General features: G+C 47.0%; 2 protein-coding genes and 1 long non-coding RNA gene across 5 annotated transcripts; 2 read left to right on the forward strand and 1 right to left on the reverse strand.

Moving 5' to 3' along the window:
- The first annotated feature begins 871 nt into the window (after positions 1-871).
- Positions 872-5,112, forward strand: LOC114862917 (uncharacterized). The gene is made up of 3 exons (XR_003787089.3): positions 872-1,455; positions 4,363-4,468; positions 4,875-5,112. It is a non-coding gene; the product is annotated as an uncharacterized LOC114862917 (long non-coding RNA).
- Positions 1,572-3,178, forward strand: LOC114862908 (fibroblast growth factor-binding protein 1). Its single transcript, XM_029163671.3, has one exon. The coding sequence runs from the start codon at positions 1,790-1,792 to the stop codon at positions 2,441-2,443; it is 654 nt and encodes a 217-aa protein (XP_029019504.1). The 5' UTR covers positions 1,572-1,789; the 3' UTR covers positions 2,444-3,178.
- A 620-nt stretch (positions 5,113-5,732) lies between the features above and the next one.
- anxa5b (annexin A5b) lies at positions 5,733-11,293 on the reverse strand. 3 transcript variants are annotated; one of them, XM_029159463.2, is made up of 13 exons: positions 11,135-11,293; positions 10,877-10,921; positions 8,487-8,571; positions 8,191-8,285; positions 7,620-7,733; positions 7,444-7,534; positions 7,219-7,298; positions 7,078-7,128; positions 6,745-6,838; positions 6,570-6,665; positions 6,421-6,479; positions 6,106-6,231; positions 5,733-6,016 (listed from the first exon to the last, which is right to left on the reverse strand). In XM_029159463.2, the coding sequence occupies exons 2-13, from the start codon at positions 10,877-10,879 to the stop codon at positions 5,954-5,956; spliced, it is 957 nt and encodes a 318-aa protein (XP_029015296.1). In that variant the 5' UTR covers positions 10,880-10,921; positions 11,135-11,293; the 3' UTR covers positions 5,733-5,953. The 3 variants fall into 3 exon arrangements, with proteins under 3 accessions (XP_029015296.1, XP_029015304.1, XP_055363335.1); XM_029159471.2 differs by having other exon boundaries at positions 11,087-11,293; XM_055507360.1 differs by having other exon boundaries at positions 6,106-6,228; positions 11,087-11,255.
- Between the last annotated feature and the right edge of the window lie 3,174 nt (positions 11,294-14,467).

Raw genomic sequence — 14,467 nt, forward strand, 5'->3', positions numbered from 1 at the left:
GAAGTGTCGAAACATTCGTTCCTGGAATTAAAAAGTCAAGAGAATAAAGTCAGAACCCTCTCCCGCGTCTCTGTGTCGTCTTCTGAGCTGCAACAGGCAGCGAGTGTTCACGCGCATCCGTTCAAAGGCGTCCTTGTTTGGTCTCATACGCGCCGCCACAGGAAGTTGTTAACGCACAGACGCGGTCAGAGTGGATCCAGACGGCGGCAACGATAGCACGGCGCAGTGTGAGTGGGTTAAGCACCTCGTTGTGAGTCCAGAGAGGAACAGAGGGAGGCTTGTGCCAAAGGAAGCTGACACGCACACACACACGCACGCACACACAAACGCACACACACACACACACGCATGCACGAACACACACACACATGCACGCACACACAAACGCACACACACACACACACGCATGCACAAACACACACACACACACGCACGCACGCATGCACGAACACACACACACACGCACGCACACACAAACACACGCACGCACACACACGCACAAACACACACACACACGCACGCACGCACACACACACACACGCACAAACACACACACACACACACGCATGCACGAACACACACACACACACGCACGCACACACACACGCACAAACACACACACACACGCGCACACGAACACACACGCACACACACGCACGCACACACACACACGCACACACCAACGCACGCACACATACACACGCAAACGAACACACACACACACGCACAAACACACACACACACACAAACACACACACACGCACACACACGCACGCACGCACGCACGCACACACACACGCACACACACACGCACGAACACACACACATGCACACATACACACGCAAACGAACACACACACACACGCACAAACACACACACACACACACACACACACAAACACACACAGCAGGACTGAAAATAAAAACCTAAAAGTGTCGGTTCCACGCGTCAGTGTGTCATTTACTCAACCACAGGATGGTGCTGCAGAGCAAGGAGAACAACGGTTGACTGGTTGTGTGTGGATGAAACCAGCCTCATGCTCGGAGGCTCACCAGGCTTCTACAAGGCAACCTCTGAAACGGCCTGAGCAGCAGATGGACACGTGGCTGATTCACCCAATCAGGTGTGAGATCAACTACAACAGTGGCAGCTGAAACGAATAAAACCTTGTTTCTCCGTCTTCTGACTTGTTATTGGTGGGATATAAAAGGCAGCAACGTGTGAGGAGCTGACAGCTGATAAGTTCCAGTATCTGTGTAGTCACTCCATGTATTCGTTCAATCCTGTTTTTCTATACGTTCCTGGACGTTGCCGACACGAGTTATATAACGTGATAATCCGCCACGTTCGAGTTCTTCTGAATAACTCCCCAGCGTCATCAGTCTTCATTTACAGTCCCTTTGATCTCCCGTGGAGCGGCGCGCGGAGGTGGGGGCGCAGTTGGGACACGTCAGGTCAGGCCACACACACACACACACACACACACACACACACACACACACACACACACACACACACACACACACACACACACACACACACACACACACACGCATTCCATTCACCATCCCACAGGAACCGTAAGGTGTCCGTGTGTTTCGGGCGGGAAACGTGGGCGTGGAGGAGCGGTATGAAAGCCACGTGCGCCGCCGCAGAGAGCCACAAGCAGCAGCTTTACGCACGAAGGCGTCACTAGACTTTTGGTGGACTGTTGGACTGTTCCCAGCACCGGTTCTGCGCCTGCGACCAGCCTCGGTGTTTCCATCCAATAACCTGTGATCACGCGCCATGCCGCCGCCGAGGACGTTCGCTGCGGGGCTGCTGATGCTGGCTTTCCTCGGGCAGCACGTCTCTTCGGCCTCGAGTAAGAACCGCGAAGCGCACCAGAACGCGCCTCCGGCGCCCGGAAGAGGGCAGAGCGCCGGGGACAGGCCCTCAGCGACCGCGCGGGGCAAGTTCTCCATCAAGCATGATACGATGGAGTGCACGTGGAGAGCGAAGGACGTCGGCGACTCGGTGACGCTGGCGGTAAAGTGCCAGAAGCCGCAGGCGCGCGCCAGCAGCCTCACGTGCCAGTACACGGGCCGACCTCAGCTGTGCGGGGGGTACCTGTCCGACAACAGCGCCTTCTGGAAGCAGGTGGCTCGCGCGCTCAAGAGATTCCAGGGCAGAGTGTGCGCAGACGGGCGCGCGCCGGTGAAGGCTGGAATGTGCAAGCGCGCGCCCCGCGACGCGCACTTCAAGCTGGACGCGATGGACTCGCTCGGCCCCGAGACCTCCAGCGGCGGGCCTGGCTCGCGCCCGCCGGCCCGGTCCACCTCCGCCGCACCGACCGCCTGCACGGGGCGCGCGGACCACCGCAGAGCGGCGGAGGAATACTGCAGCAGCTCGTGGTCCAGCGTGTGCTCCTTCCTCTTCTCCATGCTGCAGAGCGACTGCTAGCGCGCGGGATTTCAAGCTCTGTCCGTCTCTGCTAATACAGTTGCTTTTGCTGAGTATTCACTTGTGTGTACTTCTACTTAATAATGTTTCAAAGGTAAATGTTGCACTTTTAGTTACAGTTTCAGAAACTTTAAAAAAACATACATTTTACTTTTAGAGTCGCGTATAATATTTTCTTTATGTAAAAGTACTCAGTTTACTGTAGTTTATCAGCAGCATTTTGGGTTGAACCTTTTATTTGAAATCAGTAGTCAGTACAGATCATAATTGTAATATTGCAATACTCAAGGATGTTACTATTTCCTAAAGGACTGACACGGTTTAAAATGTAAGACGATCTCCAGCTCGTTTCCAGTAAAGAGCTGCCACCGGGCCTGAACCTCTCAGCTCAGTGTCTGGAGCCAGAATTGTTGTCCTGAACGTGTTTAGGAGACTCGTATTTGACATATGTACTTTCCTGACAGGGAACTTTGTAATGTAGTATTTTACTGTCTTGTTTATGACAGAAACCTGTGTCAGAACACTGTATCACAGAATTATAGATTGAATTGTGATTGTTAGCTTCTTCTACCTCGGGTCAACTTTATTAACCAGCCACTATACAAGTTTTGAAATTTCAGTGTTTTTATGCAACATAAATAAAGATTTGTTGTGAAACATGAGACTTTTAACAGGGTGAAGTAAATGTTTGTATGAGTCATGGTCATATTAGCAGTAAATCTGTGTCTCAAACCACTTTTTGAGTCTAAAGAGCTCAGTTATTTAATTTCCTTGTCATAAGGCTGGTAGTAAAGACTGAGTGCACAAGTTGTGTGTGTGTGTGTGTGTGTGTGTTCGATCTTTAATGTCTTCCTGCTTGCTCTTGACCTCTTGTCACCTCTGACCCACTGCTCCTTGTCCTTCAAACACTTTAAAACCAACTGGAGCGTGATCGCCACCTTTTTTTTGGAGGTCTGCTTTCTCTAATGGCACAAAAGGGATTTTCAATGACACACTGTTTTATTGAATCATTCTCCAGAGCGCAAGGACGCATTCCAGCACTGCCTCAGGGAGGAAGTAGTTAGAGGTTAAAGGTCGAGGCTAAGGAAATTAAGCTAAAATCTAAACATCTGTTCAGCAAAGATCAGCTTCTACCTCCACAGATCTTCAAAAGGAGATATTTGTCAAAGAAATTACCAATTGATCAACACTGTAATTACTGATTACTAAACAGTCTTCTTTGTAGTACTTATATACAGTGTAATAAATATCACACAATGTTAATGTGTCGATTGTTCATAATGCAAAGATAAATGGACTAATGACCTTAGAGTTGAATGATTTGTTGTTAGAGGTCAGTTTCATAAAGTACAGTAGCTTTGGCATCTAAATAACCTGTAAGTACTAAAAGTATGCAGAATAACTCACTGGTGCATTTTGTTTATTTGTAATACATTTACATTTATGTGTGAACCAGTGAAGTTAAAGTTTATGAGTAATGTGTCTGTTTGAAGATTTAAGTTTTAAGCCCACAATGAACCTGAAGATGAAATCTTTTTTCCAGAGTCTCACCCTGTCATTATAGTTCAATCAGTTGTAAATAGACCTAAAGAGAAAGTATGAACAATGGCGTTTTATCCTAAAGGCCCCTTATGGCCTTTACGCTTCCTATATTTCCTGTCATCTTTCTAATGTCCACAAAAGCTTTCACAGACTGATCGTGACAAGTGCAGTCAGTTGACTCAGAGCTCCATTATTCTGTCACCGTGGGATTTTCACTGATGTGTGAAGTCGACGCAGCAGCGGCCCCGAGCCGACAAACACCCTCAGACGGTTGTATTATCTTAACGATGGGAAGAAATCCCTGCAGGAAGAGCATTATTGTCAGCGATCGTCTGACTTATGTGTGTGTGTGTTTGTTCTTTTCACTGCGGCTACAGCGACAGCACAGTGCAGGTCTCATCATGTACCGACACAGGCGACAGCTGTGGAAGCTCCGCACACGCACCTCTGCACTGGAACAATGAATGACTGAAACGCTTTGAGGTCAGTAAAGGCCCGACTCCACAAACAGCTGCTCCACCGCTGGCTGCAGTGCAATAACCACATTTCATAGCTTAATACAGAACACTGAATCCAGCCAGGCGGGAATTAGGGTTTTGTGGCTCGGTGGCAACTTCCAGCGCCAGAATCTGTGGACACTGATTCATGTCAGGTTGTAAAACCTGTTAAAAAATACCTGCAAGCTCATTTAAGCAAAACTTGGCAGTGTTGGAATGAATCTTGTTGAGTCTTTGGCAAAAGATTAAACACAAATCACTCTACTGGAGTAATTGCAGAATACATTTAATGTATTCAAAGCCATGTTTTGTGAGTTGTGCATCTTTCTCTGTGTAAAACAAACCACCACCCACCAGAGTCAGCTTGAACTTGAACCTCCTCTCGTCTCCAGAGCCACAGAGGAGGGAAATCATGTCAAACATCAAACTCAACAGATCTGACTGAACACACCCTCCGTGGGGAGGAGCCGCGGCTATTGTTCCTGCTGCGACTGGAGGTGGTCTGACCTCAGCCCGGCGCTCAGGCCTCGTTTATTGGCTGTTTCTGTGGCAACAATCAACGGCCGCCACTTCAATAGAAGGAGTAGCAGAAGGGAGTAACAGGAGCCGTAACAGGAGCCTCCTTCCCCCCCCCACACACACACACACACACACACACACACACACACACACACACACACACACACACACACACACACACACACACACACAAGAACCCTTTGTAGTTTTACTGGCAAAATAAACGCTGAGGGGATTTAGTGGAAATAATGAATTATGTCCCAATCAATTGTTCATAAAAAGGCGTCTACACTGTTACGTTACTTCAAGTATCTAAGCGCTGAGGAGATATTAGAACTACTGTAGATAATAATCTAAGTATTGTTATGGTTTTAAGTCTCTCGTCATGGTTACAAAGATGACATGTGTTAGCAACAGGTTTTATGTTCAGTGGTCTCGTTATCTCAATAGCAACGGTTCCTTGTACTGTAATATGTAAAGTGTAAATTATTTAATGCAGTTTTTTCAGTACAATGATTGTGTGCAATGTGCTGCAGCAAAAATAATTAAAATAATTACAATAAATTGGGATTGGTTGAGGTAAATGCACTGTACTGTGAATTAGCAGCAGGTTCCATCGTGACAGCTCAGCTGTGAGCAGCTCTAGCTCCCTCTAGTGTCTGGAAGAGATCGGTGCATGTTTATCTGAAACCAGCCAGCCTGCAGCGCTAAATAAAAGGAATAAGTCACTGTTGTCCTTCAACTGCAACGTTTATTACTGCATTTTAGTTTTGCCTTACAAAGTGCGAACAAAACAACTGTAGTCAGATACGCATCAATGACACATGAGTTAATGAAGATATTAGTCGACTAAAAGCTGCATTAATATGAACATAAACTGCGCTGGCATCCCAGAGGAACTATTTGGAGGAGGCACTTCAGGTGCGGCTGCTGTTACGGGCGGACGTCAGGGTCACGCGTCGTTTCCACCGCAGAGCAGCAGCAAGGCGTTTCGGTAGTGACCGCTGGTGTCACCCTGTAAACACACACAAACACACACACACACGGCTCAACGGCTGCTGGGTGGAAGCGATGGGTGTCACGTGTGAATGTGCGTCTGCGTACAGTGATGGCTGCATGCAGGGAGCCGGCGAACATCCTCCTGTACTCGGCTCTGATGTCCAACATGTCCACCTCGCTACGAGTCACCATGACTCTGATCAGAGTGTCATCGTCCGTGCCAAGGCCCTGCTTTGAACATACAATGACTTCGATTCATATGTTTGAGGAGAACCCACCACCAATTAAACACCTGTTAAATAAAAATGAGTTTCATTACAAAAAGTCATCACTTTAATTACGTATTATCATCATCACTATATAATGATAAACCTCAACCACACATTCAAACAGTTTCCCTCTATTTAGAAGTTATCCTACTTTCATGGAGTTGTACAGGGTCTCAGCAAAATACATTGGGACACCTCTGGCGCATTTCACTGGGGAGCAAAATCAAAAAAAATATGTCAACAATCAAAAAGTGTGTGTTGTTCTTCATTCAGAGGAAGACTGAGGACACCGCTTCATACCCACGGCAAGGAGCAGCTCCCTCAGGTGTCCAGATGTTTCCCTCTTGATGCTCTCCTCCATCTCGAACCCAGACAGCTTCATGTAGGCATCGAACACTGGAGCACACGTGTTAATTAGTCGTGAGAACACTCACAGCGGATTATGGATTCTTGCAGCTGCTCCTCCAGCTCTCACCCTTTCTAAGATGTTCGTTGCTTCGGTTGCCCAGGATGGTGATGAACGTGTCCTCGTCGGTACCAAACTTCTGCTCGCCTGCCTTGAAGAGGGCCTGCAACCACAAAGAAACCTCCATGCAGTACGTCTCACACATAACGCAGAAACTACACAGCAGTTACAAGTCATTGAGGCATTTTTTTTATTTAATTCTCCACTAGATGTCACCCGATCACCATGATCAACTACACTCCTGTCTTCAGATCCTTCCCACAAACACATGACAGTCACACCCTCAAACAAAAACACAAAGACCCCATTGATGGAATGTTTACCGGTCAGCAGCACACTCACCTGAGCATCAGCTTCAATCAGCTCCTGCTGAAGCCCGGTCTGCCTGCTGGCCTGAGACCAGAAAAAAAGATTAGACACAGCGGTAATCAGAGCAGGACATGAAGAAAACACAGGAGAGGAGGAGGAGGAGGAGGGATTTACCTGGAGCAGGATAACCAGGAGTCTCTTATAGTGACCTGAAGTGTCGTGACACACGTCATCCTCCAAGTTGTGACCATACTCTGAGGGAAACATGCAGAAGAAACAGATCTAAAAACACATTCCTATGAACTTTCCAGTCATGGATCGTGTAATGGATGTGTGACGAAATATAACATTTAAACATGTTCATCAGATTACTGTGTAGGTCGTGAGTGTGTGCCTTACCCTTTTTGTAAAGAGCCACGATGTCCTTCACCTGCTGCGGTTTCCTGGAGGCGAGAATCTCCACCAGCACCTTATCTTTGGTCCCGGCCCCCTAGAGGCCAAAGAGGGAAACGCGCCTGCTCCATCAGTCTCCAGGAGCATGCAGAAACTCTTCATACGTGACGCGTGACACTGACCTTGATGGCTTTGTGGAGGGATTCTGCATCATAAGCGATGGGTGCAGTCATCAGACCCACGATCAGATCCTCGAATTTGCCGGTCAGCTCTCCCCTGAGGTCTTTGATCAGATCCTGTCATAATGATACAGCAAACAGTTCTATTACTGCTGCAGCGCTGGGGGAGTCTGTCTAATGCTGTTACACTGACTGTGGCTAGTCTGATGTTGTGGGGGGTCACAGGTTTCAAAGGTCTTTATCAAAATGTGCTCATTTGTATCTTTGTGGAGGCAACAAATCTGTGTCTTCTCTGTGGTTGGGCTTCACCTGGCAGCCACAGTAATCACAGGGAACGTCGCATGAAGGATGAGGTTCGGGTGAATGACTGGGACAACACAGACGTTAGCATCCATCGTGATGCGTGTCTTTCTTTACACATGACATGCTGTACAGTAGGTATGTGGCACTGGAGGTGAAACCAGTCAAAGGTTCTACTCAGAGGGGCTTTGAGCAGCAGCGCTGCAGTGGATGGAGAGCAAACAGCTGGAGGGCAGGTCACAGCGTGTGTGTGTGTGGGAGCTGAGGGTCGAACCTTTCCAAACAGCGTCTTGTAGGCGGCCTTGATCTCCTGCCTCTGGGCGTTGCTGCGAGCAATCACCAGCTTCAAGATGGCCTCCTCATCCGTCCCTACGGCAACAAGCACCACGGTTACGTTTGCCTGTAAAACCCAAAACACGACTTTTCCAACCAGTCCTGAGGTCAGTGGATGGGTTTGCTTTTGCTTAGTAACTGGGCGGAGCGCTTGTAGCTGCAGCCGTTGGCTCGTGCGAGTGACTCATGCGCCTCCCACGCATCAGGCGACCCTGCAGACACACACACGGCTCTTACCCAGGCCTTTCATGGCTTTCTGCAGGGCCTCGGCATCTGCGTTGGGGTTGAAGTTGCCGCTGGCTTTCACGGTTCCTCTGCCGGCCTGCAACGCGGGAAGCAGACGATTGTTATGACGCAAGTCGGAAGTAGCTCTGAGTCGGACGAGAAGCCGTTGGACCGCGAGGAACACAAAGGGCTAATCGACAGATCAGCACCGAAAGCTGGACTGCCTGGTTTTTCTGGATGCTTGGAGAACAAAAGTATGATGTGTGGCATTTAATTCAGTCAGTCAAGAGTGAAGATAAACACAGAGCTTTTATTTTTGCTAGTCTCACATACTTGGCATGTTTACAATAATTCTTATGTTATTCAAGGAAATAATACCAGACTTTCCTTCTCTTATAATTCTATAATTTCCAGATTCTCCTGTTTAGATTAAAGTAGATTAGCTCAGATTAATTTTCAGATTCAACCTGTTGATCTTCCAACGCACAGACTTACATTTCCATAAAATATCAAACATGCAAATGTGCACTCAGGAAGCGACCACTCCCATTTTCATATTCTGGCCTCATACTCTGCCTCTAAATCTCGGATGAAGTTCGGCAAACTGGAAAAAAACCCAGCTCTGATCAGCGGTCATGCTCCAACTATGCTGCAGACAGCTGGTCGCTGCTTATTTAGACGTGTTTAGAGAAAACGACCACAGAAATGTTTCAGGAATTCCGACCTGGAAAATGTGGGAGAACAAGCGACTGCTAACAAGCGGGATTCTGCAAACGCCTCAACGTCCACGAGCTTTCAGATAAACCCAGTCGGCAGCGCACGCAAAACAAATCACATCAGCGATCAGATGACTGCACGGGCTGAGAGCTGAGCACCCAGATGTTTGGACCACAATGCAATGCACAGATTCCACAGGAATGTCACAGTGGCTGTGGAAGCTGGCTCCTAACGAGCTCAGACCTGACCGGAGGCTGAGCCACTCAGGTGCAGCTGTGTCGACCATCCTCACGGAGGCCTCGCACTGGGCTCTAGTGCACAGAACATGGACGCACAACGGACATAGCGATGTTGCATCAATGGGCAGAGACACAAGCCGCACAGCCGAGCTTGTAGGAACGGAACGAGTAAATTAATGAGTTGGGAAACATCGCGTTTCATTTCTCTTTGGGATCATCTTGAGGAGGCGAGGCTGCTTGAACTCATGACCTCATCCTTTCTAAAGCCTCAGCTGCAGCTCTACTGCTCAGGCCGTTTGTTCTGAATGCATGAATGCAAACAGTGCACGGGCTGAGGGGTGTTTTCTATTAAAGACAAACATGACCTGACAGCGAGTGAGCTGCGGTGTACGGTGTCCTGCATGTCACCTGGTGCACAGGCGTGGCTGACTGGAACAGGAGGTCTGTGCTCTGTCTGGCCTTAGCTACACACAACACCGCGTGGCAGGATCATTTACACTAATTGTATGTTTGGATGGTTTAAGTGGATGGAGTGACGCTGCCAAAACTGTTTACTGGGAGCAGTTTTATGACAAATACCTTTAGTTTTCATCGTCAGACTATAGTATCATACCAATAACATTAATTAGCACCAACTCCACCCTGGCAACAGAAACACAAGGGATTCCCCTTTAAGAGAGGGTGGGTGGCTTTAACCTCCAGACTGGATGTGGAAACGGCTGGAATACACACACATACACACACACACACACACACACACACACACCCAAATGGAAAACAGCACACATGAGTCATACACCAAACTTCCCTAAAAGAAACCCACAGCTGATTTTTTTTTCATACTTGTGAGGTCTCGCAGTGATGTTAAACTTTTGTTAGCATCTAACATCAATAATTTAAATAAACAAAACCTTGTATGGCGTGGACTCACAATGCGAAAACATCCTCACAACACGGAGAAGTCCTCATGGGATGGTTTAAAAGTGAAGTGAGTCCTCACACAATGAGGATGGCACGCCTACACACACTGGGGCCACGGCTACGTTTTATTAGTAAAAGCAATCAGGTGGAATCATTCAGTAATTTAATCTATTTTACTGGGAAACAGCTTGGAGTGGCTGCATATTTAGAACTCTTTATGTTGATCTTGAACAGATAAAACTGAGTGGTAATGAGCCTATATGAGTTCATTAAAGTTTATCAGCTGTGATATGTTCAGCTTTTATGAACGCATGTCTGGTCATAATGACAGTTACCTTTTCATCTTATTTTATTAAAGTGGGCGTTGTCTTCTAAATTAAAGGATAAAATGAGTCATAAATTTGCATAAATAACGGGCTAAAGTAGTTTAAAACCACTCTGCTGATATTTAAATTTTATTATATATACTTAGCTTTGTTTGTTTCAATCGACAACTGTCAAATCTGCGCATTAAAGAGTACTCACCATTATGAGTGATTCTTGGTGAAGTTCAAGGAAACGAGGAAAAGTCTGTTGAAGGAAGAAAATCGTTATGTGGCTGCAAAAAGAAAGCATCGCTTAAATTCAAGACTTGAACGTGTTTGACTTAACCTCCACAACTTGTCTAACTCGTCTTCTACCGGTTTAACGCTTACACGCGTTTAACCTCCGGAATAGTCACAGGTGTCCACTCACCTGAGTTCCCTCGAGTACGTTCAAAAGGCGGCGGAGCGAGTTTCTGACCGCTGAACTGCAGCTGGAGGACGGAGGTCGACGGACGAGAGGAAACAGCACCGGTGGAGACGGAGGAGAAAGACGGAGAGGAACGAAGGGCGCACCCGGGGAAAGTCTCTGCGAGGCGCGCGTGATCGTGTGCGTGCGCGTGGGAGCCACACCCAGGTGCGCAGAGACTCAAGAGCAACCGTAGCATGCTGGGAAATGGTGTTTTACAGTATTGATGTGCTTTTTCAGCTGTATTTTGAAATATTTATTTTGTTATTTCGAAATTTACATAAACAATTCACTCTCACTTTTTCCTTTTTCATTCGAGTGTAATTCTGAACAACTTACTCATAAAACCATATATAGGTGTACATTTAAAATGAAATTAGTGTGATTTTATTGGAAGCAATAATGAAAATTAAAGATTATATGCCACTTTTTAGTAACAGTAGCAGGCTATGATTTTTGGAAACACTTGTTTTGGTCTCCACCAGTCTGCTTTTAGCTAAAGCTTCACTATATTTTCCTATTTATTTTGTTTCAGCTCCAGACTCCTTAAGTCCTGTGCAGGCGAACTGTGTGAAGTTATGGAGCATGTCTTCAACCTGAGCCTCAAGCTGAGGGTGGTACCACAGCTCTGGAAGACCTCCTGCGTGGTACCAGTGCCCAAGACACCGCACGCCAAAGACCCCAGCAGCTTCAGACCAGTGGCTCTGACATCACACCTGATGAAGACACTGGAGAGACTGGTCCTGGGTCACCTCCGCTCTGCAGTGGGAACCTACCTGGACCCGCTGCAGTTCGCCTACCGACACGGCACAGGAGCAGACGACGCCGTCATCTTCCTCCTACATCGAGCCCTTTCCCACCTAGAGAAGCCCGGCAGCACTGTGAGGATCATGTTCTTTGACTTCTCCAGGGCCTTCAACACCATCCAGCCGTTGCTTCTGAAACACAAACTGGAGGAGGCTGGTGTGGACCTTCATCTGACGGAGTGGATAATGGACTATCTCACAAACAGGCCTCAGTTTGTGAGAGCCAGGGACTGTGTGTCTGACACTCTGACCTGCAGTGTGGGGGCCCCACAGGGGACTGTACTGGCCCCCTTCCTTTTCACCCTCTACACGTCAGACTTCAGACACAACACGGACAGCTGTGTTCTGCAGAAGTTCTCTGATGACTCTGCGATCGTCGGACTGATCACCGATGATGACGATGCAGAGTACAGAGGACTCACTCAGAACTTTGTGGACTGGTGCCAGCGGAACCACCTCCTGATCAATGTAGGGAAAACAAAGGAGATGGTGGTGGATTTCCGCAGACAGCAGCCTGCTCTCATCCCACCGATGCACATCCAGGGAAGGGACATTGAGAGAGTGGACTCTTACAAGTACCTGGGAGTGCATCTGAACAATAAACTGGACTGGACTCATAACACGGATGCACTGTACAGGAAGGGTCAGAGCAGACTCTACCTGCTGAGGAGACTGCGGTCTTTTGGAGTGAAGGGGCCACTCCTGAAGACCTTCTATGACTCTGTGGTGGCATCAGCCATCCTGTACGGTGTGGTCTGCTGGGGCAGCAGCATCACAGCGAGGGACAGGAAGAGACTGGACAGGATCATCAGAAAGTCCAGCTCTGTCCTGGGCTGCACTCTGGACACGGTGCAGGAGGTGGGTGAGAGAAGGGTCCTGGCTAAACTGACATCCGTCATGGACCAGGACTCTCACCCACTGGATGAGTCACTGTCTGCTCTGGAGAGCAGCTTCAGTAGCAGACTGATCCACCCTCGCTGTGTGAAGGAGAGATATCGTAGATCCTTCCTACCTGCTGCTGTCAGACTGTACAATCAGAACTGTTGACCACGTCCCACCACAGTCACTCACCCACTGCATCAGTGGTTTATATAGCAACCTGCTCTGCACAATATTTGTGTAAATCTGTGAACAATCATGTATATTGTTACCGGTACAAATCTTATACCCATTACTGTGCAATAACCCTGCAATGACTTCATACTCACTCTAACTGTACTGTACTGCTTTGTACTGTGCCAACACAAACTGTTCTGTACCTGTATTCTTGCTCTTCTGTACTGCTGTTGTGAGAGGTAATTTCCCCACTGCGGGACTATTAAAGGTTTTCTTATTCTTACTCTTATTCTTATGATTGGTGCTACATATGTAGTGCACAAACGGTTTCTCTTCTGTTGAAGCTGGCCACTGGAGAGAGGTCAGTGAAGAGCACAGCACTAACGCTGAGCTGACAGGCAACAGGAAAGTCTATTCACACACTGAAAAGCCAAACAAATGTCCTTCTCCCAATGTTGCTGCTCTCTTTCATAGCGAGAGCTAGTGAGTGACTTCATAAGCTTTAAATAAGTAAGCTTAGAAAAGTGTACATACATTTATTCTGTGCATGAGGCAATATTATGCAACTGAAATTAGAGGGCAGCCAACAGAGAGTTAAAATGTCACTTTAAATGTTAAATAATAATTATTTTCATGTTATCTAATGAATTCTTTGTCTGATTAGATCTAGCAAGTAACAACTGGTCACGTATGCAGAACAAAGCTGGCCCTTATTCCTGGGGCAGTAATAAATGTAGGCCTTCTACTCATTAAAATGACCAAATGCAACAATAGAAATCCAAAGATTTGATTTGTATTGTTTCCGCTATGAATGTGATTCACTGTGCCGTCTCTGGCATGTGTGGAATTTTCAGGCCAAGTCAAAAAGGGTGAACTGAACTCAGATTGAGAGATTGATTTGGACAAAGAGACTAAACACAGAGAGAAGGAGCGAGGGAGAAGTTGGATTAAACATGGAATAAAAAACACATGCACACAATGCTTGACCCCTGATGTGGGAGGATCTGTTCTGCTGTGGGTGTCATTTCACCATCATTAGATCCACGTGCCCCCTCTGATAAAGGAGCAATACATTAAAAGACATTAGTGACGCAGAATAAGCAGGTTTAGATATTGGATGATGTCAAACAGAAGCAGTTTCTGTTTCATCAGACAGGCATTACCATTTATTTACACATTTATTACACCATTTGTTATTTACACAGCCAACAGACCTGGAGCAGCATAGAATTAAGTAAAGTGGTCATGTTTCAGGTTCCTGTAATGAACCTGCTGTCTGTTCCGGATCTGTTTGTCAGATTCTAGTTGTTTTATTCTGTTCAATTCTGTTTATTCTGTTGTTTTATTAAAAGCTGCAAGGAAAGCTCATAGGAGTATCAGTGGCGTCCCATCTATAAACTTTAAACAAAACCTAATTAGGACCTTGTTGATAAATCTTTCTGTTTGTACACAATAATTGCACTACATATACTTCAAAATTCGA

The sequence above is a fragment of the Betta splendens genome, chromosome 1, assembly GCF_900634795.4.
Source record: "Betta splendens chromosome 1, fBetSpl5.4, whole genome shotgun sequence".
Classification (NCBI taxonomy): domain Eukaryota; kingdom Metazoa; phylum Chordata; class Actinopteri; order Anabantiformes; family Osphronemidae; genus Betta; species Betta splendens.